This window comes from Peromyscus leucopus, chromosome 5 (assembly GCF_004664715.2).
Source record: "Peromyscus leucopus breed LL Stock chromosome 5, UCI_PerLeu_2.1, whole genome shotgun sequence".
NCBI classification, from domain to species: domain Eukaryota; kingdom Metazoa; phylum Chordata; class Mammalia; order Rodentia; family Cricetidae; genus Peromyscus; species Peromyscus leucopus.
Window position 1 is genome coordinate 64042308 of NC_051067.1, and position 27996 is coordinate 64070303.

The following is a 27996-nucleotide window of genomic DNA, read 5'->3' on the forward strand; positions in this document are numbered from 1 at the left end:
ATTCTTTCTGCTGCAAAGCATTATTATTTGGGGGGAGGGGAATTCGCCTCCTGGATTTAGTTAGGGACCCTCTTTACACTTGCCATTCGGAACTGTTTACCCGAGGAGCTTTTGGTTACGGTCTGTGGAGCACAGCCTCTTCCAGGAGAGCCACCCCACATTGTGCTCATGTGAGGCACATGCACATGTGTGTGCGTGTGGAACACATGCATGACTGTAGATGGTACACTAAGAAGTGATGTCTACAAGCACTGCTAACCAAGAGTTATGGAATAAACATTAGAAGGGAGGAATGGACATTTCTTTATTTTTTTTATGTCATGTGCACCGGTGTTTTGCCTGCGCGTGTATCTGTGTGAGGGTGTCAAATCCCTGCAACTGGAGTTACAGACAATTGTGAGCTGCCATGTGGGTGCTGGGAATCAAACCTGGGTCCTCTGGGAGAACAGCTAGTACTCTTAACCGCTGAGCCATCTCTCCAGCTCCCCCCACCCCGCCCCCCCAGGAATGAACATTTCAATAAATGTTGAAGTGGATTGCGGGAGCCTCTACAAACTTATTGAAATTGGGACCCAACCTCACCAAAACAGGCTGAAGGAGACATTTTCTGTGTGGGGAGTGGGGGGTGTGAACGTGTGATAGGCCGCATGTGGAGGTCACAGGGCAGCCCTTGGGTATCAGCTTTCACCTTCCACCTTGTTGGAGACCAGGTCTCTTTTGTCGCTTGTCACTGAGTATGCTAGGCTGGTTGTCTCCCATCAGACCATAGAGATACAGGCGTGTTCTACTCGGCCAGGCTTTTAGCTAGGTTCTGGGGACTCAACTGAGGTCCTCACACTTGCAAAACAGGTACTTTATCCCACGAACCATCTCTCCAGCCCAATGCAGCATTGCTTCACATAAGACATAAACGAATCACTCCACTGGGTATGTAGCTCAGTGGAAGAACACTAGTCTAGCATGCAAGAAGCCATAAGTTCAATACCCCGTAGCACAAAAACAACAACAAAAAACAAGCAACAAACTACCACCACCTCCCCACCACCCCCAAACTAGGAAGAGAGTTCATTCTCAAGAGGAAAGAGCTAAAGAAACAGTAGATCACCAGGTTTAAAGTGACTACTGTGTGTCTCAGGTGACATCCTGCTGTCTTTGTTGACCTCTGGTGATGCTACATTGTGTCCAAAGACAAACTCAGAAGAAGCAGAAGCTTTCCGGGCAATAAACTGAGGCCTAAGCCCCTGCAAAGCAAGACAGTGGCAGAACAAACATAGAATGAGGCAGCGTCCTGTGAGGACATGTCCTGCACACTGTGGTATGCCATGCATGTTTTTGAGATTGTTAAAGTGACTCGTCATTTAGCCTCGGGGCGCGTGTGTGTCATACATAAGATTCAGCTAGTGACTGCTTTAACTGACACTGGTGTTCTCTTGATAGCTTGCTTCTAACAAAGTGTATCATTGGAGGTGAGGGTGTTGCCAACACTGGGGAGGGAGAGCGCTTGTGTTAGTCTGTATTGTCTCCACCCTGTCTTTTGTCCATACGGAAGATGTATGACATGACAAACAACACAGACTTAATTGCTTACAGCTTCCCGGAGACACAATCTCTTCAGTTCCTCCAGCCGCTGGCGCAGTGTCTCCTCCAGAGCTTCCTGCCTGGATTTCAAGGCAGCCAGCATGTCTTTCTTGGCCGACTGTGAGCTATCCGACTCCTGAGAACCTGTCAATAAACAGCAGGGTTACTAGGCGACTGACAGGGGACACACATCTGGACCACTAATGAATTCCACTGGAGCTCACACCGCGGATATGGGATTTACCCCGGGAATCAAGGAGCATGAAATGAGTCAGGTGTGCAGCAGTGTTCCAAGCATGGGGGGTGAATTCCAATACCACATGGGATATAGAGCTACTTAGAGGACTGGCAGGAAAGCTGACGCTCTTGACCAAGAACGCTGTCATTTCTGATTATCTTGAGGCATGTCACATACCTGTGTTACTCTCACCAGCCAATTTTAATACATTTTATACGAGGAAGGAGGGGGAGGAAAGTTTAAGTAAAAGTGATTTCAATTCAGGTTTTAAAATTTCTTTTGTCTACTGGAAGATGCTGATTTTTGCTTAGTGCAAAGATAATATCTGTTCATAGTAAAATATCTGAAAATATAGACAGGTATAAAAATAATTGATAAACTAGTCACCCAGAGATAACTCTCATATTATGTATTTTCTTTTGGCCTTTCCCCCAAGAGACACATGTGCACATACATACATACACACACACACACACACACACACACACACACACACACACACACGTGAACGAATTAGTATTTTGTTTACTATTTTATCTTAGTTCTGTATCCTGAGAAAAGTCTCTCCTAATGGAGGGACTATAATATAGAGGGGTGCATAGTTTTCAAAAGACTTATACATATTTTCCATGCTTTCCTGGCTAGAATATCTGCATGATGATTCAAACAGCAGGCTGTTAGATATGAAAACTTTTTAGAAGGCAACATTGTGAACCAAACAAAAGAAAAATGAGCTGAAAATGCCAACTGGAGGAATTTAGAGTAGATCAAAAGAATACTTTCAAGGCCTCAGTGTCTGGCTCCTCGAGCAGCTTTCTTGTAAAGTGAGGTTAGTGGTCCTTTCTACCTTGATAGGGTAGGGAAGCATATTGATGTCCTAGAAAAAGCCAGGTTAATGGCTGCACTTCTTCTCACATCCACACTAGCAGAACTATTAGAAATAATATTCTATATTACTGAATATGCATCAAGGGGGCTCAGAACATACCACCAGCAGCAGCATCCAATCATCTCACATGCCTAGAAAGCTGGATGTTGGTCTGTAACCTCAGTTTCTCAGGATGCTGAGGCAGGAGGAAGACAAGTTCAAGACCAGCCTGGACTACAGGAAGTCAGTTCAGAGACTTAGATTGACATAGTTAAAGATGACCATCTCTACCGTGGAAAGTGTAACACCTTGCTAGGAACAGCTAGAACTATAAACAAATAGAGAGGACTACTGTGGACCTGGATCCAGATGTTAATGTTTTACAGTTGGTGATTCCACCATGAATTAAACAATATAACACATGCCATCCTAATAAAAATCCCAGCAGGACTTTGTGGTGGTCGGGGTTGGTGGGGTGGTGGTAGTGATGGGAGTTAGGAACTGCATTTCCATAAGAGACAACTAAATGTTTGGATAGTTCAGTGACCAGGCAAAGGGTTGGAGGCTGACTTGATTGGTAAAGATGTCTCAGAATCCCAAGACATTAGAAGACTTCTGTGCCTTTGCACAGAACAATTCTGAAAGACCCAAGCATGGACAGACATGCTATTCTATTCTTCAAGGTCTCTGATCAGGACACCCATATCCCCTTCATTCCTATTCTCCCACATTCCTATGATCCTAATAAAGAAGAATTCTCAGTGTCTAAGTACATTTTGACTCTGGCTTAAGCTTTGTTCTCTTCCCTTTCTGGCTCATTTGAGCTTGAAATTGAAGACATCTATCACCATAAGAACAAACCATCTTTATGCATCCCCAGGAACAAATAAATATTGTCAGTTGTATACTTGGGTACTATAATTAAATTGTATCTCATTTTAGTTAAAAAACAACAATAATAATCCATGGCCTGTATATCATTCCGTTATGGAAGCTACCTTCTGAGTTTTGAATCATGTTGTAACTCTTTCCTGAGTTTTTGACTTCCTGTAGTTGCAGGTGTCCAAATTCAATAGCAAACTGCAGCAAACACTTGATCCTTGCTGAGACTCCATTACCTCATGGTTCTCATAGACTGAATCCAGATGTGCCATTCTCAGGTATCGCACCACTGGATCTTATTGCAGGCTCCCCCTTTTTACCAGTGGTTCCGGTTTTCCATATCCCTAGGCTCACCACTTTGTGCTTATCAACTCTAAACCCTCTCCAGGCTGTGTCCATCTAATGCAACCTGGAAAAATCATTATGAATCTTAATTGGGCCTCTTAGTACTCGTCGTCAATCCCATTTGAAGACAGGAAAATTTAATGAGGCATTCTCTGTTCCATCCTCTAAAAAATTAATAAGGATGTAAAATGATACTGGAAGGAAGTCAGACTTTAAAAACAGGCCTGGGGAAAACTCGAGTCCAAAAAGATTAAAGAATTTCTAGCATGAGTGAAAAATTCATCGTTTTCCCTTCCACCCCTGCCTAACCTTTCAATAGGAAATGATGATTTATTGAGTCCAATCGAAGAACTCGCAAGGTTCAGGAACAGCAAAACTCACCACAACATTAAATTTCGGGAAGCAAGCATATAATTTGTGGGTGACTAGTCTGCTGTTATAGGATTAGTAAAGATTTGGCCTTGAGTAGCAGGGTTCATTACCGCTACCTAAATTATTATTCCTAATAATTAACTTAAATCTCAACCCACGTAAGATGAGCGAGAGAGCCTTGGCAGGCTCGATGGCTCCTGAGTCTCCTTGCTGTGTGTAGCTGGCATCCCAAATGCTGGCTAGCTCTGCTGCACACCTGGAAATTCCTTTAGCAGGAATACAGTGCCTGGAGACTAGCTCGCACCTCTGCAAATAACTGAACTAGGCTATTTTGGACACACAGGCTTCCGTTTTAATGGGAGCTGGACAGCCAGGTAGATGGAAAACATCTGAATTTCATAAAGTCTAAGCCATTTGTTAGATGTTAGATAGGTGGCTATTGAACAGCCACTTGCTCGTCTATCTCTTGGCACTATGCCTGGACCAGGTAAATGTTTCACATAGGGGTTGGTTTACCACAGGTGGTGTAGACTTAGAGAAATCATTGAAATTATCTCCCCCCCTTTCAATGAAGTACCCACCAAAGGTAAGAACTCCACTCAACAATTCAGGGTAGGGTGAGGACTCCAAAGCTCCATCTATAGATAGATGCAATGGCAGATTAAGGCAGTATATTTAAACTAGGTTCCCTAAGCACCAAGACTGCAGATCTGCCTCTGGCGCTACTGCAGACCAAGCTGGCAATGTGGCTGAGGACACTTAGTGGGCCCTCATGGTCTCCATTCCATATTCTGCAAGCTTAAGGTGGTTCCACGTGAACCTGCTGCATTTGGAAAGAGATTCCATTGCTGTCCTGTCTTGAAGGGAAATCTACTAATTGGAGGCAGGAGAGCTGATGGCTTCTCTGTGTGAGAGCTCATCTGATCTAAGCCTGTGGCTGTGACCAGTAACTAGGACATACAGCCACCAACTGGCCCGGTGCCACTGAACAAGCCCACCGACAGCCTCTCAAAGGGCACCTGGAGAAGAGGCCCATAGTTCTCTGTGATGCTGAGCAGCCTCCACAAATGAGGCATTCCCTGAATGAAGCTCTTGCCTCTTAAAAGGGATAAGGAAAGGAAGCCAGCAAACCAGGAGGAAATCACGGGGCAGAGATGCTCTTTGGGTTGACTACCTAAGGAGTGGAAACTGAGTCAGGGGAGAGTCTTGGAGCTCAGGCCAAGGGGAGTTTCTCAAACTAAAAGTTTAAGACACACCAATAAATGATACTTTACCCTGTCCATCTAGTTTTGTTTGTTTGTTTGGAGACAGAGTCTCACTATGTAGACCAGGCTGGCCTTGGACTCACAGTGATCACTTGCCTCTGCTTCAAAAGTGTTGAAATTAAAGGTGTGCACCACCACACACACAGCTGATAAAAATAATTTCAAGTCTGTATTTGGGCTTGCAGAAGTCTGGCACTAAGATTTGTCCATTATCAATTATTTTAACCCATACATATTGCACCTGCAAGACCTCTTCCCTGTCATATGTTAAGCATGTAAAACTGACAAAAACACATAAATCTGTTGACTTTGAAAGGGATAGTGACTGAAAAAGACATTGGGGTTGTCATCCCATAGCCACCGTTGAACAATATAAAGCTTTGAAGTTTCAACCTTCTGAGAACCGTCGTAGGCCTATCTATGAAATGACCACTTCACCCATCTTCAAAAAATGCCTCCAAACTTGAAGCACCGATTACCTAACAAACAACTAACTCAGGAGATTCCTTCTCAGCCATTAGCCCTCACCTCTGCAAATGTTATCAAAGAAACTTTAGATACAGTACAACCTCCTTCCTCCTTTTACCACTCAAACCTCTAGGAACGACAAGTATTCCACCATCTCTGATCATTTCACTGCTGCTGCTGCTGCCTCCTTGTGGAGGTGGTGCTGGGGGGCGGCATGCTTGATTCCCACAAGTGCCTAAAGGCTTTACCTCTTCCTCCAGCAAGAGGCCAAAGCAAATATCTGTGACTCTGGATGCTCAAAAGACCTAAATTGGAGCTGTCCCTAAGATGAAGTAAAAAGATGGATGGATGTGAGTTCGAGGCCAGCCTGGTCTCCAAAGTGAGTTCCAGGAAAGGCGCAAAGCTACACAGAGAAACCCTGTCTCGAAAAACAAAACAAAACAAAACAAACAAACAAACAAAAAAGAGATGGATGGAGCATCTTTACTGTACCCAGAAGAGTGAAGTTTCAACATTTATACATTGAAAAAACAGTGGCCAAGGGCTGCCTGGGAAGGAATGAAGGAAATAGTGAGTTGTGTAGTAGGCCGATGAGAAGCCGAGGTGAGATGAGTATTTTTGAAAGACAGGGGTAATACATGAGTGCCCTTTCTGGTGGGTCAAGCAACACTCAGATTTACAGGAAAGGCTATTCAGAATAGTCTTTGGATAACAAAGCAGGAGCCTGCAGTCTAGAGGTTGAGGGGTTACCAGGGCTGTGTGTGTGTTTCAGCTGACTCGCTCTGGGATGGTGGGGGGCAGGTTCTAGAACTTCTCTGAGTCTTGGTTTCCTCCCCTATAAACTAGGCAATGAAAACAGGGCTCTTCAAATATTGGGAAGATGAAAAGAGATGATTGGAAGATACTAGGAGAAAACCTAGAACATACTAAAAGTCACATGAATATTAGTTATTTTTATTAAAAAGGCTTCCTGGCTTTTTATCGCGGGTTGGCATCTCCATTTCAGAATGTTCCATGCTGTAAAGAGAGCGCACGGAGTAGACCAGCAAGGAAATGAAGAATGATGTAGGTGCAGTTCGGGAAGCTTGGAGGCAGAAGGGAAAGAAAGCGGGGTTTCTTACAGAACCCAGCAGGGGCTTCTCACAGGCTACACCTCATTATATCCTCCGAGAAACATCTCCGCATTCACAGGGGAGGCTATGGTGGTCTAGGGAAGCAGGGCTGGATTCAAGCTTTGCTCTGTGTGGCCTGTTTTGTCCCGCGAATGGAAACTCCATGAGGGTGGGAACGTTTGTCTCGCGGCTAGGATGCCCTAGCCTCGCTGTGAGCTGCATTTCCATGCATCCACTTCCCCAGCAAGCTCTTCCCACTGCACTGCATACTCTGATCTCAAAATGCAAGAGAAGGCCGAAGGAGGAAGCCATTGGGGGTCTTCCGATCTCCCAGTACAACAGCAGTCCTCGGTACTGCCCCCTAGAGGAGTTGCAGAGAAGCAAATGAACAAGGATGGAAGATACTGTGGTTGCCAGAGAAGGCACCCACAGCACAGGGGACCCCCGAGGGACTGGCCTGGTTTCTTGGTGATCGCTTCTCGTTTTTGTTGGTTGGTTTGTTTCTTTTGGGGTTTTTTGAGACAGGGTTTCTCTATATGGCCCCGGCTGGCTGTCCTGGAATGCTCTTTGTAGACAAGGCTGGCCTGGAACTCACAGAGATCTGCCTGAGAGTGCTGGGATTAAAGACGTGCACCACCACTGCCACCAGATGATTCCCTGAGGACGTTCAACCTCCCTCTGATTGACTGCTGAGAAAACCAACTGTCAGGTAAGCTCTTTAGCAAATCTTAGTGCTTAGCAAGTCTCGACTTGGATGAGAGAAGAGTAAAATACAGCACTTTAACTGTTTATGATCTCATTTCACTCCTAACCCGAAGGATTTGAGTGAACCAGGTGACTGGTGGGACAAAGAGAAGAAGACATATTGTTTATGTAAATACATTTGGAGACAGGGTCTCTAGCTCAAGCTAGCCTCGGACTCTATATTTATGACTATGACCTTGATCCTCCTGCCTCTGTCTCCTGAGTCCTGGCATTAAAGAGGTGAAGGTCACCACACTTGGTTTATATGGTGCTGGGAATGAATTTAGGGCTTTAAGTGTGCTAGTGAAGAGCTCCAGCAAGTGAGCGACATCCCCCAGTCCCAGGAAGATATGGCTTGTACAGATATGGCTAGATGAAAACTGTTGCTCAAAGAAAGTCATTTTCAGTGGGTACTTGGGGATCTTCGGAGGAAGCCAGTTGACATCACAGACATTACTGTGGACTTGGGACTGATTTCCACTTTTCAGACTGGTGGCAGCTGTGTATGGAAAGACCACATGTGGAACGGCAGCGGAGCAAGCCGCAGCTCTCTGACGAGCATATGGAAGGATCGCCTCACTAAGCTGTGATGGAGAATTTGTTGCAGTCATTCCAAAGATCCCAAGCCAGTCGGCACCGGATATGAGTTCGCATCCTGCTGAGGATACACAGGGACCTGTGCATCTGTTTTCACACACAAATGCTGATGACCGGCCCCCCTTGAATCCAGAAGGCGGGAGGGGTGCTTTCCTCTTTGGAAGGAGGGGAAATTTAACACAAATAGTACTCCCCGCTTAAGAAATCTGCTGTTGTAAAAGCAAGGAAAGGAAATGACTGTCTGTTTTGGCCTTTGAGGGGGAAAATGAAAAGTTTAAAAAAAAAAAAAAATGAAGACAGCCAAGTCCCAGCAGATCTGTAGAAGCTGTGAGGAAAAGTTTTGGCGGATACCCAGGAATAAATATGGGGAAAAGGGTTAGGCTCCCCTTTATGATAAAGAGATATTTATTTCCCAAGACAAATCCTCAAGGATGAATTCCTTGCATCAAAGATGTCCTAGGAGACCCTATGGAATAATGCCACATGGGAGATGGCAGGACCAACGTGTTATCTCAATGGGCCATCTCTGAATTCACTGTCGTTCCCAACATGAACCATGCGTGCCCAGAGAACTTTTCATCAGCCTTGGAGATTTGGAATAGTTTAATTCGGAGAGTAGTGAGATTGAAGTTCTTTAAAAAGCAACCAGGAGTCTTTGGGATGGCTTTGCTCTCTGGGGAGATTCAGTGGCACTTTTTGCCAAAAAGGAAGACTATAAATGCCATTTAAAAGGGGGCATGCTCTGGGGCAAGAAGAAAGGAAGGAGGTAAACAGAGAGACAGTCAGTATTTAAAAGTTAATGCATCTGGTAAAATATCTAATTGAAACCATAGCTTGTGAGGAATGCATATGATTTTCATTCCTCAGCTCAGAAAGCCAGGGAACTGATCTTGCTGGTTCCAGGGCTGTTGGTCTATTGTAATATGGAGGTTTGGAGATTAATTGCAAATCTCAATGATCCTTATTCTGTGCTCTCAGCAAAGATGGGAACGTTGAACACAGAGTTTGGCTAAGTAGAAACAGAGTGATGTGTCTGGGAGGTCGCAGGGAGCTCTCTCTTCCAATGTTTAAATCCTTACCACCAAAAACTGTTCGCTAAGACTATATGGTGTCAGTCTAAGTTCTTTTTAACAGGAAAGTATACCTTTACCAGTAACACCCAAGGACACAAAATATAGCCCCCAAAGTGACTTTGTCACCCCCACCTTCTACCAAATAGAAGCGGAAGGGGCCACCACTTTTTTTTCCTCTCAGGCCAGACCTGCTCAGTTGAGTCCAGAAACATCCATTCTGCAGACAGTGCTTTTGCAGCCTGCCCAGTTTCACAGTCCAGCATAAACAACCTCTTTGGCAGTGCCTGGGAGGTTGTGCCCAACAGCAGAGCCGAGGTTATGACCAAATTTAAGGCCTCTGGAATGCAGTTCATCTTGGACCTAAAAGGAGAGGCACCACGTAGCTGATAGAAAACTCTACCAGGCCAGAGAAAGATCCTGGAAGGAGACTGACCAAAGAGACAAAAAGAAAAACCCTAAACAAGAAACACTGCATGATTTATACCCGCGCAGAGTCACGCGGTGTGAGCTGGACACAGCTATAAGCACACGGCTGGTAGGCGCCTCTCCGTGGGGAGAGATGTCCAATCGTTGGTATTGTCATTTTTACACTGGTTATTAATAAACGTCCTTACAATGGACGGAAGTGGTTGCATTCAGAGAAGGAGAATGTGGGAATTGTTTAATAATGAAGGCCAGGGTCAGGGTTGAGCACAACATGTTTTTCCTAGAATGAAAAGTGTCAGAGCTGTGGCATGACAGCAGAATGCAGGTCTGGGTGTGGCTGTACGTTTAAAACCTCAGATCCGTTATCATAGTTGTCATGCTCCTGCTGGATCAAGTGGAAGAAGACTCGGCTGCCACCGAATTAACCACACAGCCAAAGTCTTATCCATTTACTCATTATACTATTTCGTTTGCTGGTAAAGGGATACTTCAGGCTCCTTTATTCTATTTCAAAAAAAAAAAAATCAGTGTCTTGTATTTCCATTTAAGAAGGAATATCAAGTCTCTCTCTCTCCCCTCTCCCTGTCAAACAGAGAGAGAGAGAGAGAGAGAGAGAGAGAGAGAGAGAGAGAGAGAGAGAGAGAGAGAGAGAGAATATATTGGTTTGAGTGGCTAATACAGCAAGTCGTGGGGCCCTGCAGAATTCTGGGTATTTCCTAAGTGGGCTTGTGCCATTTGTTGTAAATAGCCTGAGAGCGAAAATCATCCCAACTGCGCCTACGCTTCCACTGAAGTCCGGACTGCTGTGTGAAGACAGATCCCCCAAACAATGCTGACACCAATCTTAGACTCTCACTTCCAGACAAGCAAAGCAAAGGCCGTGTGTCTTCGGCTACAATGACACAAGAATAGTTGTTGGTTGTTTTTGTTTTGTTACGCCTCCTCCGCCTCCCCCTCATCCCTGTCCCTCTAACATTTCAAGGAATGGGGGAAGGGAAGGGGAAGAAACCCTTTGAAGAGCCTGCAGAAGATCTGGGATGGGCCTTCTGTTTTTCTTTCTTGTGCGGTGCTGGGGATTGAACTGAGGGCTTAGGCAAGTGTTCTGTCCACTGGGCTGTACCCCAGCTCATGTAGAAAGAGAGGAGGTGGGCTGGGGAGAGAGAAAGTACAAGCTTTACAAACAGCTCGGCTGAATGGATGGTTTGAATTTATGGCTGTTCTCTCAAACTGTACTGAGCATCTTAACAACTTGTTACTCGAAGCCCAAGTGAACAAAACACCATGGCCAAAGCTCTCTCCAAATTTGGAGGAAATATCTAGGCTGATAAGGGCCACTGTGACTAAGTGTCCCGCTTATTCTCTCCCTTTCTGGTGATCCATCAGCAGATTTCCTGAAGCCCTACACGTGTAGATTTTGACCGACACAGACCTGTAGCTCTGACTTGGGTGGGACGGACATCACCCTGTGGGTCTCCACCAGGATATAAGCCTACAGCATTCTCCTGGGGGCCCCTGTGTAAAATGTCTTAACTCTGAACTTCATCACAGAACCATGTGCGCTTTTCATTTGGAAATGCTAGTCACCACCCCTCCTGCCCGGCTCATACTAATGACTCAGGTCATCGGTGGGCACGGACTTCCGATTTTTGTAATGGATAATGATGGCATTCCTTCATTTCTTTAGCATTAGAGGCCTCGGATACCAAGAACTGGACTTCCCGGCAATTTTAAAGGCAATTTCCTACATCCTTAAGTAGGAAAACTGCCTTTTAAGTTACTAATAGCTTGGAACTATTTTATTTTGTATCAATATACAATATTCAAACTCTTTTCAGAGAGGCCTATGTGTTTTTAAATGCTCTGTATATTACCCCCTTCCCTAGTTTTGGCTCGGGCCAGCCCTGCACAGTTGAGTTCAGAAACATCCATTCAGCAGAGGAGGTTTTTGCTGCACTCAAGGTTCCACAGTCCAGTATAAACAAACCTCGGCAGCACCGACTTCTTGGGCCACGCCCGGCGTTGGTGCGTGGGGAGGGCTGTGCCCAACAGCGGACCCAAATGATCAAAATCAAAGCATAAGCTAGCATCTCTTAGGAGTCAAAATGAATGTTTACATTACGGAAATAGGACAGCATTGTTATGTGGTTTGGTTATGCATGATGTTGCGGCACTGGGAAGTGTAGAAGGCAATGAGCAGAAACAATAAGAGGTGGCCACCATTGCCCCAGGGACAACATTGGAAAGGGCTGAGGGGCCGATGCAAGTGAACCTCAAAAGGTCTAACACCAGGGTGACAGAGAACGTCAGCCTGACAGCAGCACAGAGATGTTCCGTCTAGCTTTAAAGATGCTTGGATGTCATTCCTAATGATCAATGTGGGATCACTTTTTACCTTAGAGGTTTGGGGATTCTCAGGAGAACTCTTTGTGAGGCCAGAGACACCACATGTTCCAGAAACATGAAGGTTCTTACCACACACAGCAGGTCTTTCTGCTAGTCTCTAAAACTTCTTATTGATACTTTCCTGAGTAGCTACTGGATGCTGGACAATGGAGTAGGAATTTTCTTTTACTGACTAGGTTCTCAGTATGCTTTTAAGGAACATTTATTAGATACCACATACTAAGGAGGGTGGGGGGAAACAGTTTATGCAAGTGGATGCTGCGTTGTCTCCTCTCTGAGTGAACATTAGCATGGAAGGTCTGGGAAGTGTTCACAATAAGACAGAGCTGTCCTGTAACAGCAAGCATGTGAGACCATGTTACAGACAAGAGGACAGAAAGAAAGAGGAAGGAGACTAGCCAGCTGCCCCGGTTTTTAGACCAGGGACTAAATTCCTCCACAGTGGGATACTAACTTGGCCCGTCATAGGTAGAGCTACCAATGGCCTTCCCCAGGTGAGGGCTGCCTCTTCCCAGAGCAATCATGAGAGGCAGCAGGCAGCGACCTCCATGGGAGGGAGGACCAGATCCATATATCCTAGAAATTCCCTTTGTGCGCTGATGGCATGCATCCTGTTCTGGTCCCTCCCTCCATTGTCCCAGCTGTTTTCCTAAGTCATGAGGGTGGGCGTGGGGGATCCCCAAGGAACCTCAGCTGGCATTCACAAACATTTTTTCAGGCTCAAACTTGTATGGCCTGGGAGAGGTTGATATGTTCCTTGGTCTCCTCATGTGGCTCTCGCTTAGCAACATCAGAAGAGCTGAGTGGCTGAAGCTAGGGACTAGTATGAGCCATAAGTGCCTCAGCTGCATTTATCAGTTCCTAAGCATCTCACCCAAGAGGACGATGCTTGCACATTACACATAGGCATGGATTCAGCAGGAAGATTTTCTTGAGGTTTATGTTTTAGCCCTTGGATTGGTGATTAATGCCAATCTGATGACAGTATAGAAATGAGTTGCATTCTGGTTTTAAAGATGCTTAAATGCCATTCCTGATGGTTATGTGGGTTAAGTCTCACCTTAGAAACTTCATCTACAGCTGCTGATAGGCATCTGCCTTGATGCCCTTAGAGGTTGCCTTAGAGATATGAGGGGCCCAGGAAGATGGACCAGGTCATAGGCTGAAAGTGGAGAAGCCTGGGTGTCATTATCTTAAGCTACGTGACCACTTCAGTCTCTTCTTAGCAACAAGAGTGGCCTTCAAAACACAGTCCCTGGACCAGCAGCCGCAGAGTGATCTGGGAACTTGGTAGAAACATAAACTCATTCCTGGACTCATGCAGACTTACAGACTCTTGTGGGATGAGGAGAAAACCAATGGTCGTATTGCACTCCTACAACCCTGAGCTGGAAGAATCCAGAGTGGAGCAAGGCTCGATTCTCAGGAACCAGAGAAGGAGGCAGGTAGGATAGATCCAGGCTCTTATCTGAGACCATTTCACAGGAATTAGGAAAACCATTGCATGCTGTATCTAAGAGACAAACATGGTGTTGCCTTTGGCTCCGCTCTGCCCATTCAGTGGGAGGCTGGCAGGGGCTATAGCCCTGGAGAGATGTTTAGGTTTTGAATGGTCTTATCTTGATATAAAAAGACTTTTTCTACAGTTTTATTTGCAAACTTCTAAGCCTCAGAAGTCACGACCATGTGGCATACCTTTTGTATGAAACAGCTTTGAAGAATTCTAGGCAAGGGCAGAGTTAGAGTTAAAGTCAACCCTATAGAGGTATGGCAGAGACAGACCCAGCTTTTATGAGCCCGAAGCTTATATAATGTTGACAGTTCATTTAAGACAAGCAATATACAGCATATTATATAGAGCTCACAAGCGTGTGAACGTATTACTAGGTCTCTGAGAAGTAGGGCCATAGCCTGTCCAACATGAGACCTGAGTTCACACTCTGTCAGCCCCATAGCAAACCCACTTCTCACTCCAGGTCCAGTGTACATACTCCTCTCCTTAGCTCTTTCAGTTTGAACTTCTGCCTATGAGCGGACACCACCAGCCCAGAAGCTAACACACGTCAGCTCGTCTTTTTCTTCTGTCTTTCCCTTTTTGGTTGTTACCCTTGTTTGCAGTCACTGTATGTAGTTATAGCACTGGCCCTAGACACAGACAGGAGGTAGAGACATCTTTTCTTTTCCTAGCTCAGAGGCAAGGTGACATGGCTCTTGTCCTAGTTAGCTTTATCTATCATCTTGACATAGCCCAGAGTCATCTGTCTGAGTCTCAAGCACAGGACTGCCCAGGTCAGATTGGCCTGTGGTCATGTCTGGTGAGACGGTCTTGACGGATGGCTGATGTAGGAGAGCGCACTCCACTGTGGGTGGTATCATCCCTAGGCAGGTGGGCCTGGGCTGCATAAGAAAGCTGGTTGAATAAGAGCCTGGGAGAGGAATAAGAGCCTGGGAGAGCAAGCCAGTAAGCGGTGTTTCTCTGTGGTTTGTTTCAATGCCTGCCTTGAGTTTTTGCTCTGACTTCCCTCAGTGATGGACTGACAGCTGGAAGTGTAAGATGAAATAAACACTTTTGCCCCCTAAGTTGTTTTTGGTCATGATGTTTATCACAGCGACAGGAAGCAAGCAAACAGCCACCTAAATTAATCAGGCGTTTAAACACGCAGCTTTGGAAGAGGCATTGACTAGTCACACGTGGCTCATATTTCTGAACAATGGCTGTCTTTTTCTCCCTCAGCCCGCCGTTAACCCATGCCTCTTCTTGTCCTTTGAGCAAATGGCATTCCCACTCTAATTAATTCAGGGGCTAGGGGTTGAACCCAGAGCCTTGTGGGAGCTAAGCAAACACTCTACCAATGAACTAGGTCCTTGATCTCCACTCTTGAAGCCAAAATAATTTTGATTTGGCCCTCCTAATCTTTAATGGTAAAACCACCTGCCTGATGCTCACAGAGATAGACAGTAGAACTGGGTGGCGACAAAGGGTACTCATTCAGCCATCTCTTGTGACAGCAAGTCTCTCCTTGTCTCGTTTACCTTTTAAAGCCTCAGATGTCTCCTTGGAAGCAGAATATAGCAGCTTGACCCTGACCTCTCCTTCCCCAGTTCAGCCCCCCTCTTAAGAACACACAAGCAAACCCCACTCTCTGCCTTTGGAGCTGACGTTTCTGATGATAGTTACTGATGACACCGGTCAGTCAGCATTCTAAAAATCCCTGTGAGGTACCTGCAGAAACTCGGACAATTTGCCTCATACTGTGAAGTGATGGTCATCTCCCTCTGCCCCTTTGGGTATCTTGGGAAACTTCTTAAACCCACATTTGTCTCCAAAGCTTGGTCTGGGAACTAAAGCCAGCGTCTGGACAGCATGGGATGGTGTCCCCTACCTCCCTGGGTGGAAGCCGTTCTGTGGAAGGTGCCTCGGGCACAGGCCCTACCTGAGGACAGCAGGCTCCCGCTGCTGCCGCTGATGATCTTCCCTTTGCTCCCCATGTTGGCCAGCTTCGAGGGTCTTCAGCGTCCCTGTTTCGGTGAGGTCAATGGCGATCTCACTCAGACTTCGTGCTGCATGGATCTTGGACTGGAAAGGAAAGGCGTACAGGTTAAAGAGGGAACAGAAAACACTTGCCTACTTGGAGTCCTGAAGTCAGGTGGCTCATAAGCTACACAAACCGGAACTCACAGCCCAGGATTCCACAGGCTATAAAACAGAGTGCAGGGTTGGGGATTTAGTCAGTGGGTAGAGTGCTTGCCTAGCAAGCACAAGGCCCTGGGTTCAATCCTCAGCTTAAAAAGCAAAAAACAAAACAAAACAAAAAAAAACAAAAACAAAAATAAACAAACAAACAAAAAACAAACAAAGTGCAAAGAGTGTGATCTTTGCAATCTATATTTTGGGAAAAGTATTTCATCTTATTGTGTCTTATTATTCCCAAATATAAACTAGGGAAGTAACTACCAACCACAGAAGGGTGAGCTGGAGTTGAAAGAGACAAGCTGTGTGTAGGACATCCCCTTCTCTCTCTCTAATCCCTCCCCTCCTCTCCTTTCTTCTCTGCTTGACAGAGACTGCCTGGGCCAAAGAGCAAGTTTAAAGCCAGCTTGAACAATTTAGTGAGGGATCCATTTTTTTAATTTGGTTTTTCAAGACAGGGTTTCTCTGTATAGTTTTGGTTCCTGTCCTGGATCTCGCTCTATAGACCAGGCTGGCTTCCAACTCACAGAGATCCACCTGGTTCTGCCTCCCGAGTGCTGGGATTAAAGGCATGCACCACTGCCACCCACTTGAGGGATCCATTCTTAACATAAAACGTAGAATAAGTAGGTATAGCTCAATGGTAGATCACTTCTCTGGTATGTACAAGATCCTGGGTTCAACCCCTAGTAACACACACACATACACACACACACACACACACACTTGTACATACATAGTTGTGACGATATTTATTTTATGCTTAAACAAAGAGGAGAAAAAAAATTTAGCTTTATGGATGACAGATGAGATTTGTGGAACAAATTCATGAACTATCAATACATTTAGACGTTATTAAATATCTTCAGTTATTACCTGTGTGACCAGGGAAAGTTTAGATGACGAATTACTGGCATCCTACATCTGCAAAGACTATACACAGACAGAAACCTCTGGGATACTCGGTTCCCACCAATAGCATCTAGCTGGAGATTTGCTTCAATTTTCATTGACTAAATCTATGAAGGCTCCAAAGTTCAAGGCTTCAGAGTTCAAACTCCAGTCCACTTTGTGTGGAGATCAACTGACCTTGTTGGGCTTATAGTTACAGAGGTGAGGAGAATCTCGGAACGGTTTTGTTCTGTGTTTACAATTCTATCTCTAAAAGTAATCGCTTCTTCAGTAAGGCTACCTGCATTATTTAGTGACACCTTTGGTAATGTGGAAATGTGCTGTATTTTCTTCCTATAGACATTATTTGGCATTTTGCCATTTGTTGCTATTGTTTTTAAATCAATTCTTTAATTTTCTCATAAGCATCATGAAAACACAGCAAATGTTACTCTAAGCACACACTGGCTCTCTGTGGTGGAGTTGGGTGAGTTCCATGGGTGGCTGCTACAGGAGAGGAAGTCTTTCCACACCCACAAGGTTCCAGACAGATGCTGACAGCTTTGGAGAGGCCTGCACACCACGGTCCCCTCTTCCTGACTTACAGGCCTCCTCCTTTGCCCAGGAGCTGTTATTTGTCCCACAAAGGCTGTTTGGACCCTTCAGGCCTTGCCCTTCCTCTGGCCTCAGATGTTGTTGCCTGTGCTGATGGACGACAGTGACTTCCGGCCCTGCGTCCTTTCCTCCTCTTAACAAATGAGCGTCTCTAGCCAGAAGAAACACGGAGACCTTTGCTTTTGTTTTGTTCACCTGATGTGAACTGTCTTCCTCCTCCTCTCCTCCTCTACCATTGGAACTTTGACTTGGGTCTCCTTTCCAAGCCCCTCTTTCTTCTTTAGGTACAGTACCAGGTCGGCTTCCTCAGGTTAGGGCCCCTGTGTTCATAAACAAAGCCAGCTGCCAGGCCTGGCAGCCTTTGGCTGCCTCAGGAAACAGGAAGGCCTTTCTGTTTCATGTGGACCCTACATATCTACAGCACCCATCTGGCTGTGCTTTATCCTTCAGACAAGCAGGGTGCACACAATCCATTACTTCCTCTCTTTCTACACTGCATTTGACCAAGTCCTGCCTTTTTTATAGAAGCCCACACTTAAATGGCTACAGAGCAGCAACTCATGGAACTCACATAACACAGTGGCTAGGGCCTGGAGCTCCTCCTCATCAGTCACTGTTAGACTTTGGCCCTTGACCTCTCTGGTCCCCAGATGCCTGCTTGTAACATGGGGATCACAGAGTTGGGATGAGGACCAGGGTGAATACTGTATGTCCAGGCCACTGCAATAGGAGTGGGGTATAATTTAGGACCTGGATGTAATTTGTGAATGACGTTAGATTGATGGCTCTACTTGGCTTTGTAAAGATTCCATTGATCACATGGAAAACCTGTCCTCCAAGGAGTCCCCTCCCGTCCTGCTTAGACATCAACCCCAGAGGCAGAAAACCAAACTACAGAAGCAGGAACAACAGATAGCCTTTTTCTAATGGACTCTAGATTCTGGTAACTTTAAGAACTTTCTGGAATGGACCTATCACAATAACCCAACAGATTGCTTGTGGGATGAGAACCAGCAAAAAATACAATGAACAGTCCCAGGAAATTCTCTTCTTGCAATGTTAGGTCTCTGGGCCAGCCCTGGAGTCCCTAAACATCCCAAATGACCACTCGGTGTCAGTGTGGATGTTCTGGGAGCAAGCCTAAATTGCTCTATCATGCTGTTGATTTTAGAAGGGATAAATAGATTGGACGAGGAAAGGAGAAAAAAAGGAGAGAATAAGGAGGAAAGATGTCTGCATTGGGGCTAACTCTAGAAAGCACCACTCTCAGGTGAGAGGAGAAGCATCCATTAGTTCCTCTAAACAAGGGGAGCTTTCTAGTACTTGCCCCTGAAGTTTGAAAGTCACTCTGGCTCCAGGATGCAGAGGTTACTGAATCCTTTTGACAGCACTGCTGAACTTTAGTAACAGCAGATATAAATGATCAGTTACAGTGGATGTCTGCAGAGCTTCCTACTCAGTGAACTGCAGAGAACCAGCTTCCCTCCGCTCTGTTTGTGATGGTGCAAGTTTTCCTTCGTGTACATGTTTGAGGAGCTGATGGAGGAAGAGGAAGTGGGAGGAAGAGAGGGGGCAAATGGGGAGAGAGAGGACAGGGAGAGAGAGGATACTTCTCTTTCTTCCTTCCCTCTCTCCCTCCCTCCCTCTTCCTCCTCTTCCTCCTTTCTCTCTCTCTCTCTCTCTCTCTCTCTCTCTCTCTCTCTCTCTCTCTCTCTCTCTCTCTCTCTCTCTCTTTCATACAAGGTTTCTCTGTGTAGCTCTGCCTGTCCTGGAACTCGCTCTGTAGACCAGACTGGCCTCGAACTCGGAGATCTGCCTGCTTCTGTCTCCTGAGTGCTGGGATTAAAGGTGTGTGCCACCACTGGGAGGCTTTCTTAAATGATTTGCACAATGACCAGGAGGTACTCTGGGTGCCAGGGAGGAGGCCCATGAGCTGTCTTGGCTCCTGCTCTCACTGACTCAAACCGCTAGACTGGACTTGTTTCTCTGGGCTTGATAAACATCACTTGGGAGGCCTGAACTGGGCTGGGAGCACTTCAGAGAAAGGAATGGTTGGCATGGCCCCATACAGTAGAATGCGAAGCCCTGCCAGGATGCCAGCCCACACTGGCTGTCCAGAAATAAGCGAAGCTTTCTATCCTAGGCCTGTTGACAATCACTGCAGAGTCCATGCTGCCCACCAAAGATGGGTCATATGACATCCCAGAAATGAACTGTGCTGTAATGTAACTCCGACTCAGTATTTCACCAGCTCAGCTTTAAAGTGGGGTCTTCTCAGACAATTTGAACTTGACGCAGCATTGAACAGGGGAACGTGTTAACTTAACCACGATGTTAATAAAACACAAATTTCCTAAAGCAGTTTCACAAACACCATGTCATTTCAGCAAGTACAAATCTGGGTCAGGAAGTTCCTTTTCTGTTCTCCAGTTGGGGAAAGCAAAGGGCATGTGATAAGACGCCTACCCAAGGTCACTGAGCTGGGAAACAGTTGTCCAAAATCCAAACAGGGGAACCTGGTCTTCGCCTGTCTGTAATGTTAAAGAATTGGCTCCTAATCCCAGGTCTGAGGACAAGTTCAGCGGTGGAACACTTGCTTAGGAATAATGTCCCAGGTTCAATTCCTAGTACCACAAGAAGACAAACTTTTTTTTTTTCCTGACATGTATCTAGGCCTCCAGGACATTTGCAGCCATGTAAAGATCCCTGGGTAAAATTCTATTCCCCTTGGGAATTTGGCTGTTTCCTTTTGTCCTTCAGAATTACTAAGAAGGACAGCGAAGAGCTTCCTCATGCTTTTGGGCTTTGGTTTTTGCCTCTTCTTTCTGTTTTCTTTCTTTCTTCTTTCTTTCTTTCTTTCTTTCTTTCTTTCTTTCTTTCTTTCTTTCTTTCTTTCTTTCTCTTTTTTGAGGCAGTCTCATTAAGTAAGTTGCCTTGGCTAGCCTGGAACTCTATATAGATTAGGCTAGCCCTGAAGCAACACTCTCCCTGTATTTGCCACTTAAGAGCTAGAATTACAGGTATGGGCCACCTGCCACCTCCCGTAGCTGGGTTTCTCTCTCTCTCTCTCTTTTAAACAATTTATTTATTTATTTATCTATTTATTTATTTATATTTTGTGTGCATTGGTGTGCTGCCTGCATGTATGTGTGAGGATGTCAGACCTCTGGAACTGGAGTTATAGACAGTTAGGAGCTGCCATGTGGGTGCTGGGAATTGAACCTGGGTCCTCTGGGAGATCAGCCAGTGCTCTTAACCACTGAGCCATCTCTCCAGCCCTCAGTTTGTTTTTTAAAATAATGGTTCCTGCTAAAGAGTGATTGGTGATTATTTTCCCCCAAGCTTCACTTACTGAATCCTCGGCCCCCTGGAAGTCCGCTGAACAAGACTTCTCATAGGCAAATGTGAGCTTTTTTTTCTTTTTTTTTTTCAAAGAACCCCAAGAATAGGCTACTTGAGATACCCAAGAAACACCAGCCTGGGGAGGAGGGTTGCCGCCGCTGATACTGCACTGTCCAGTGGGTGAAATGGCAACTTCCTCTTCCCATTGCAGACTCTGGTCACAGAGTGGGGGTGGGGTAGGGTAGGGTTCTGCCCTCAAGAGTCACTGGCAGTGGGATTTGGGGAAAATGTTCAGCCTTTCGACCATTGCTACCCACCAGCAAGCAACACAGGATGAAATCAATGTTTGTGGGTGTCGACCTCCAACTCCTCCCCTGGTGAGCAGATCACCAGCCCCCTCCGTCTCAACTTCTCACATGAGTCAAACCCCGGTGGCCCTGTTTCCTTTGATCTAATTAAGCTTCAAAGGCCTGTGCCAAGGCCCATCATCACTCAAGGAGTGTGGAATACTCTCATGATTTCCAGCCGCATGAACACCAGACTCTGTCACCCCCAAAATAAAACGGTCAGGAAGACTCAGAAAAAGACTCAATACTCTACGAAGCAGACAGTGGCTGTGACATGGGACAGACCCTGCCTGGGGCCTGAACTGAGGCAGGAGGATGGCTTCATTCCCGCCAGTTTCCTTTTACTGTCTTGTGCTTAGTTTACTTTCAGCTCCCACTTTCTCTTCCAGTGGGGGGCAGGGCACAAGAAAGGGACAAGGAGCCAAGAGGGTACATCTCGAGTCATTTAAATGCCACTAGTCCCTAAGAACCCACACAAGGGGAGGCAACTTCCTGTGGATGGTGGGAGCCACTGGAGGGGTCCCGGCTGGGATTGCTCAGTGTTCCCATCATCACCTGAGGCCTGTAGACTCCTAACACAAACTTAGCCATCTACCCCTGTAGGGGCCTGGCTGTGATACCTGGAGTGGGAGTGGCCTGTGGGGTCCCTGGAAGAGGAGGAAGGGAAGCCAGAGTGTTGCCATAAGCTGTGTGTGAACCGAGAGCACCTCATTCTCCCACCCACCAGGAGGCACAGCTGGCTGTCTGGGCCGGGGGTGGGTGAGGAGCAGCCTTGGAGATGGCACTTTCCCAACGCCTCAGGCTCCAGGTCTACCTGAGGGAAATGGGGCTGGTGCTGCTTCTGTTTTGTTTGGGGTTCCTTTTCACTTTTCCAGTTTTACATTTTAAAAACAGAGTTGGCAGTTGGAAAAGCCTGAAGGGCTTTTCACAGCAATTTCCCTAAATGGGCTGGGTTGGTCGCCTCTATTAGCTGAGGACGGTTATCTGCCCCACTACCAAGAAAACAATATGCCACTGTCTAAACATCAGTAAGAGTTTGAGAGCTCACTCCTAAGAGAGCCTCCAGAGCCCCCAAAAGTATGTTCAGAATGCCTCCTAAGGGCCTCACGTGACTGTACCTGAGGCTTGGGCACCTCTGGTGGGGCCTGGGCTGGAGCCCCTGAGGAGCAGCACCCAGCGCGGCCCCCTAAGGATTTGTTGGCATTCCTCTTACCTGCAGCCCTAAGAGGCCAGCCCTTACCCAGATGGGGCTCAGGCCAAGGACGCAGGCCCTCCTTCCCCTCCGTCTGATTCCCATCCCTAACTGCTGCCTGGAGGCTCAGTTAGCGCCCGCCCGGCCTGGCGGCGGAAGGTCACTTACCTTACTTTGCTTTCTGTCCAGGTAGAACTGATGCTGGCTAATCGCCATCGCCCAAATGGACTTGATTAACGCGGGACATGCATACCACGTGTGCACAGCAATGCCACTGTGCCCAAAAGTCCTCCTGGTCACCGAAGCCCTGGAAAAACAAGAATCCCAAGCTTCATTCAGTCTTCATTCAGGGATGGGGAGGAGCCGTGCACCAAACAGCTTTGTTTAAGTGAGAGCCCAGGGACGTGAAGGACACAGAAACACACGTCTACAGGTACACATACACTGAAGTATTCACGTGGCCATGCCCTGTGCAGGAACTGACGCCTCGAGTTTTAGCTCTAGGACACGATGGGTCACTCTAGGTCACTTGATGGTCCTTTTTGATCTTCAGCTCCTGGCATGGAGCCAAGACAAATCTCAGAGCCAGGAAAAGCCTCTGACATTGCTCTTCATTAGCCAGGCATTGCTGCCTATGGCGAAGATGGGTGAGTTCTTTCCTCCTCTCCACAGGCCTGAATACTTCCTACATCGTGGGACTCCCAGCATTGCTCTGACTCGAAAGATGTTCCTTGAAAGGTCTAGTTATCCAGCACAGATCCATTCCCAGGGCGTAAAGGTACTTAAGAATCAGGAGAGGCAGAGAAAGGGCAGCCAGCCACTCCCGTAAACTCTGTGAGCACACTTAGAGTTCTAATATATGGAGTAGAGACAGGCAAGTGGAGCTTAAGAGTAAAAACGGGAAGCACCAGTCTCAACATGTTCATGGTGTCTGGGTTGGGGAGGAAAGATTTATGGGGCCATAGTCTCAGCGAAGTATATTCTATAGGGTACATCGATTAAATCTGAGAACAGGGCCAGAGACGTGACTTGTTGCCAAACCTGGCAACCTGAGTTTGATCCTTTGGAACCACACGATATAAGGAGAGAAAGGACTCCTGCAAGTTGTCCTCTGATTTCTGCCACATAGACACACACACACACACACACACACACACACACACACACACGCACGTGCACGCGCACGTGCACAAGCACACGCACACATGCATATACACATGTGCACAAAGGTAACACCTGTGCATATACACACAAATAAATGTAATTAGATATTTTAAAATAGTTTAAAGTCTGGGAACAAATGAAAGTATTTGTAGCGGGGAGGGAGAGAGGGATGGAGGGAGGGCAGAGAGAGTGGAGTGAGCCTGGGGAGATGGCTCAGTGGCCAAAGCACTTAACCCACAAAGTGTGGGGACTTGAGTTTGGACCCCCAGATGTCCCATTAAGTTGGAGGCATGGCGTGTGCATTTGTGATCCCAGTGCCCCTGTGGTGAGGCGGGAGGCAGAGGGAGGGCAATGGACCGGAAAGCTTTTGTACCAGCTAGCCTGGCATTACTAGCAAAGAACACAAGACCTGTCTCAAGCAAGGTGGAAGGTAAGGGCCTCTGACCTTCATGTGTGTGCCGTGGTCCCCACTCACAACACATCATACATACCAAAGTAGAAGAAGCAGGGTGGGGGGGAGGCTGATGGCAGATTGGGGTATAACTAGAGCACTTGATCTGTGTGTCAGAAGAAATATCAATGATTTTAAAAAGAAAATATATAATTTGGAAGAAACATAGACTCATCTGGACTTATGAATAATAGCATCCCCCCCAACCCTATTTTCCTTTAAAATTTAAAGCTGCTGTTATTGTCTTACTCTTTAAGCTAAAGATTTAACAGGGAGGCTTCTTCATGCCCACATTTAAAAGGAAATTCAAATCTGGTGGTTAGGAACCTGATGCTAGACAGGTTGGGTAGCAACCCCCCCCCCACACACACAATTTGGTTTAAACAAAAGTTAAGGGAGAAAAGAAATATCAGGGCGTAAAGCAGCTCTGTCGGGAGAAACCGAATACGGGATAGCAAGAGTGAGGAGGGTCCCCCAACAGGCCTCTGGGGAGTCACGGTAGCTGTCATCTGAACTCCTAGTTTGGCTGGGAGTAAATGAAAATTATCCCCTGCCCCCAGGAAAGCTAAAGAGGCAGAGAAAGCAACTTGGAATGAACGTTTGTAAAGGTAGGGAGAGCTGTAAAAATCCAGGCACCACAGCTTTCCAGTAACACGAGGAAGGCAGGCTTGGGTGGTTCCTCGGGTCTGGGAAGTCAAGTTTCATGGGAACATCTACATCAGATACTCTTGGGGTTTCCTCCTGCCCCATTAGGAGCTTATCTCCTCTGCTCATCGCTCTGCTCAGCCCTCCCTCCCCACCTCACCTGGTGCTTCACCTAACCCTTACCAGTGGATCTGTGTTTGCTAACCCCAGATAATGATGGAAACAAAGGGGGCAAGAACTGACTAAACAGAAGAGTAAAATCTACCATAGACCCTGCGTCCTGGGCGGGGGCAGCAGGCACCGCGGGGAAAGAACAGCTAGGATTGTATCTGTCCCGTTCCGCCCAGAAAGCAGCCTTGTCCCGTCCTGGTGGACTCGGGGCTGCTTTTCCTCAGGGAAGATGGTCATGCGCTGAGCTCAGACGGCCACCTTTGGGTTTCTCTGTCCACAGAAAACCCTCCCCTGCCTCTCACTGCGCCAGTTGTCCACACCCCTGAGGTTTCAGCTCAGATCTCTCCTCAGGAAGCACCACCTGAGCAGCTGGGCCTCTGGTGTCCACATCATCCAGCACTTTGGTGTTTACCACTTGGCACAGTACACTCTGCCTGGCACACAGTGTGGCACTGGAGTTCATGAGCTCTGGCCTCAGACTTCTGTGGTTCAAACCTAGCCTATACCATACACTGGCTATCCACAGTCCATTCCTGTACCTCGGTGTATTTCCCAGGTCATAGTGAGGACCCAGGGAGCAAATGTGTGTCCGTATCAAAACAGTGACTATGCTTGGCAAATCCCACCAATTACTTCTGTCGCTGGTGTCTCCGACTCTGCTAATAGCTCCTAATGGAAGAGGATACCGACTCAGCTTTTCTTTTATAACCAACCACGTCTACACAGAACACAGAAGTTCTCAAAATATGCGTCAGATGGATCACTTTTGCTAAATAAGCCAAAAGCCCACTATGTGGTAGTAAATGATGTTAGACTTTTTCCTATATCCCTAGACCTTGGGACAGTGAGAAAAATTTAGTAATCATACCACTAATGAGATCACAGACACAGAAGGGACATACATATGTGTATGTACCACACAGACACAGACATGCACACAGACACGCACACAGACAGACACAGTGGAAGGATTAACCCCAGGTACAAGCACAGCACAGGCATGGAGACTGTCTATTCCCTGGGCTCAGGCCCACAGGTGGTCCATCTTTTTATTTAACTTTCGCTCTGCCAAGCATCCCCTTTCTGTATATGACCCACGGTGTAGAATTCATTTCACCCTGTTTGCACTTAGATTTCCTTTCTCTCATATGTCTATGAATCTTAGTCTGACATAAGTTCACCTGGAAAAATAGCAGCGAATTTCTCCTTGGCTGGATTATTATTTTTGGCATCCACCTGCCCCTCCTTGGTCTGTGCTCTGTGGAGGAGGGTGCTTAGACCATGCAATGCATCCCAGGGTCCTGAGGACCAACGAACAAGCCATCCTTCTGCTTAATAGCACCCTCTGCACCCAAATGCAGAGACTCAGAAAGTCTAGAACCTTCTGTTCTCTAGTTGCTCATCTCATAGTAACTGAGGGGCACAGATAAACTCTTACCTACAGGAGGGAGGCTGTTCCACATAGATTACAAGGAGGTCCACAACGCAGCTGGGTTATCAGCTGCAGCAGGCATGAAGGCCTCTGCACAAACCTCGGCCTTCTCCTTGGAGGCAATATCTCATCTTGAGTCCCCAGCTCCCTGGAGGGCCCAGCTGCTTGTCTGTGTGCTCAGAAGCCTTGTGCAAGGCAAGGTTGCTTGCCTGCACTTCCTCCTAAGTCCAGTGCTGAGGATCAACAGCACCTGAAACCCACCTGGGCTCCTAGAGCACATCTGATCTATTTAGGGTCTTCCCAGGTCTGCCTTCTTATCAATATGGGTCTGGACCTACAGACAGCAATTTATTCTTAGGTGTCAGGTATGGCGTAGGGAATGCTGCTGCTGGCTATGGGCTGCTGGTAACTCTCGAGTTGCCAGCAGACAAAGAGGATTGCCAGCAGAGGGTAGATGGTGCCCAGACTCCTTCCCTTCAGGGGTCTCTGCACTCCAAACTGGGACCCTATTGTTTGGCATCCAACTTGGAACACAGATTTTTAATGCTGGTGTTCTCGGGGGTACAATGTAGGAGGAAGGAAAAAGAATTGCATTTATTTCACATCCACCCACAATGCTAACATCCCCAAATCACAGCTCCCAGATCAAAATAAATGAGCCTAACCACTTTGGTGACAGATGCCTTTCAGTTTCCACCATCCTTCCTGAAATAGGCTCAGCACCTCTAGCAAGGATGCCTTTGGTCTCCTGTCTGTTACAAGGGCACTGCCCCCATGTAAGTCAATGTTGTTCCAAAGTACCACAATGCTTCCTCCAGCATCTCTCTCTCTCTCTCTCTCTCTCTCTCTCTCTCTCTCTCTCTCTCTCTCTCTCTCTCACACACACACACACACACACACATACACACACACACACACACACAAAGCAACATGTAGCCAGGTGAAATATCACAGAACTGCCACACACACACACACACTGCATTTATCAACACAAGCTTTACCTTCTTACCGTCTGATGTGAACTCTGCTCTGCTCTACACGATTCACCATCCGCTCCCCTCACCCCAAACTGGTCACAAACATTAACCACCATGACAACACAAAACTGATATACAAATAGCATGCCACACACTCTCAAAAGAAAAAGGCTTTTCAGGCTTACCTGCGGGGGTCATGAACTTCCACGGAAAACTTCTTTTCCCTGAAATACAGATTCTCCAGCTGTCTCCATTGGAATATCTGGACGGAAAACAACGCAGTTTAAATTCAGGAGTGGTGAGTTCCCTGGTCTCCGTCCGTCCCTTCTTTGCTGATTAACTTTTTCAACAGCTGAGAGTTTCCTTATCAAAGCAGAGACCTTACAGTTGTTGGTGCCTCCTCCGGGTAGCCTACCCACTACTAGTGCTTGAAACAAACACACACACACACACACACACACACACACACACACACACCAGTGGGTGTAGAGTTTTCCTGCAGGTTCCTTAACAGGAACAAAACAAGTTCTTTTTCAAGTTTGTTCCCCTTTGGCTCCTGCCTTTGTTGAATTCTCCAAGACAGTTCCCAGCTCGCAGACTTTTCCCTCCAAGGAGAGGCAGAGGGGGTGGGGGCGGGGAGATGAGAGGAGGGAGGGAGGAGAGGATCGGAGCCGGGAACACAGCGCTCAGGAGGGAGCGGTAGCCAT

General features: G+C 46.7%; 1 protein-coding gene across 1 annotated transcript in view; it reads right to left on the reverse strand.

Annotated features, from left to right (window-relative positions):
• Frmd4a (FERM domain containing 4A) overlaps positions 1-27996 on the reverse strand; it is a 335717-nt gene that overhangs the window by 25719 nt on the left and 282002 nt on the right. The window contains 5 exon segments of the mRNA XM_028895108.2: positions 1589-1722; positions 15806-15875; positions 15877-15948; positions 22618-22756; positions 27475-27551. Coding sequence (XP_028750941.1) covers positions 1589-1722; positions 15806-15875; positions 15877-15948; positions 22618-22756; positions 27475-27551 — 492 coding nt within the window.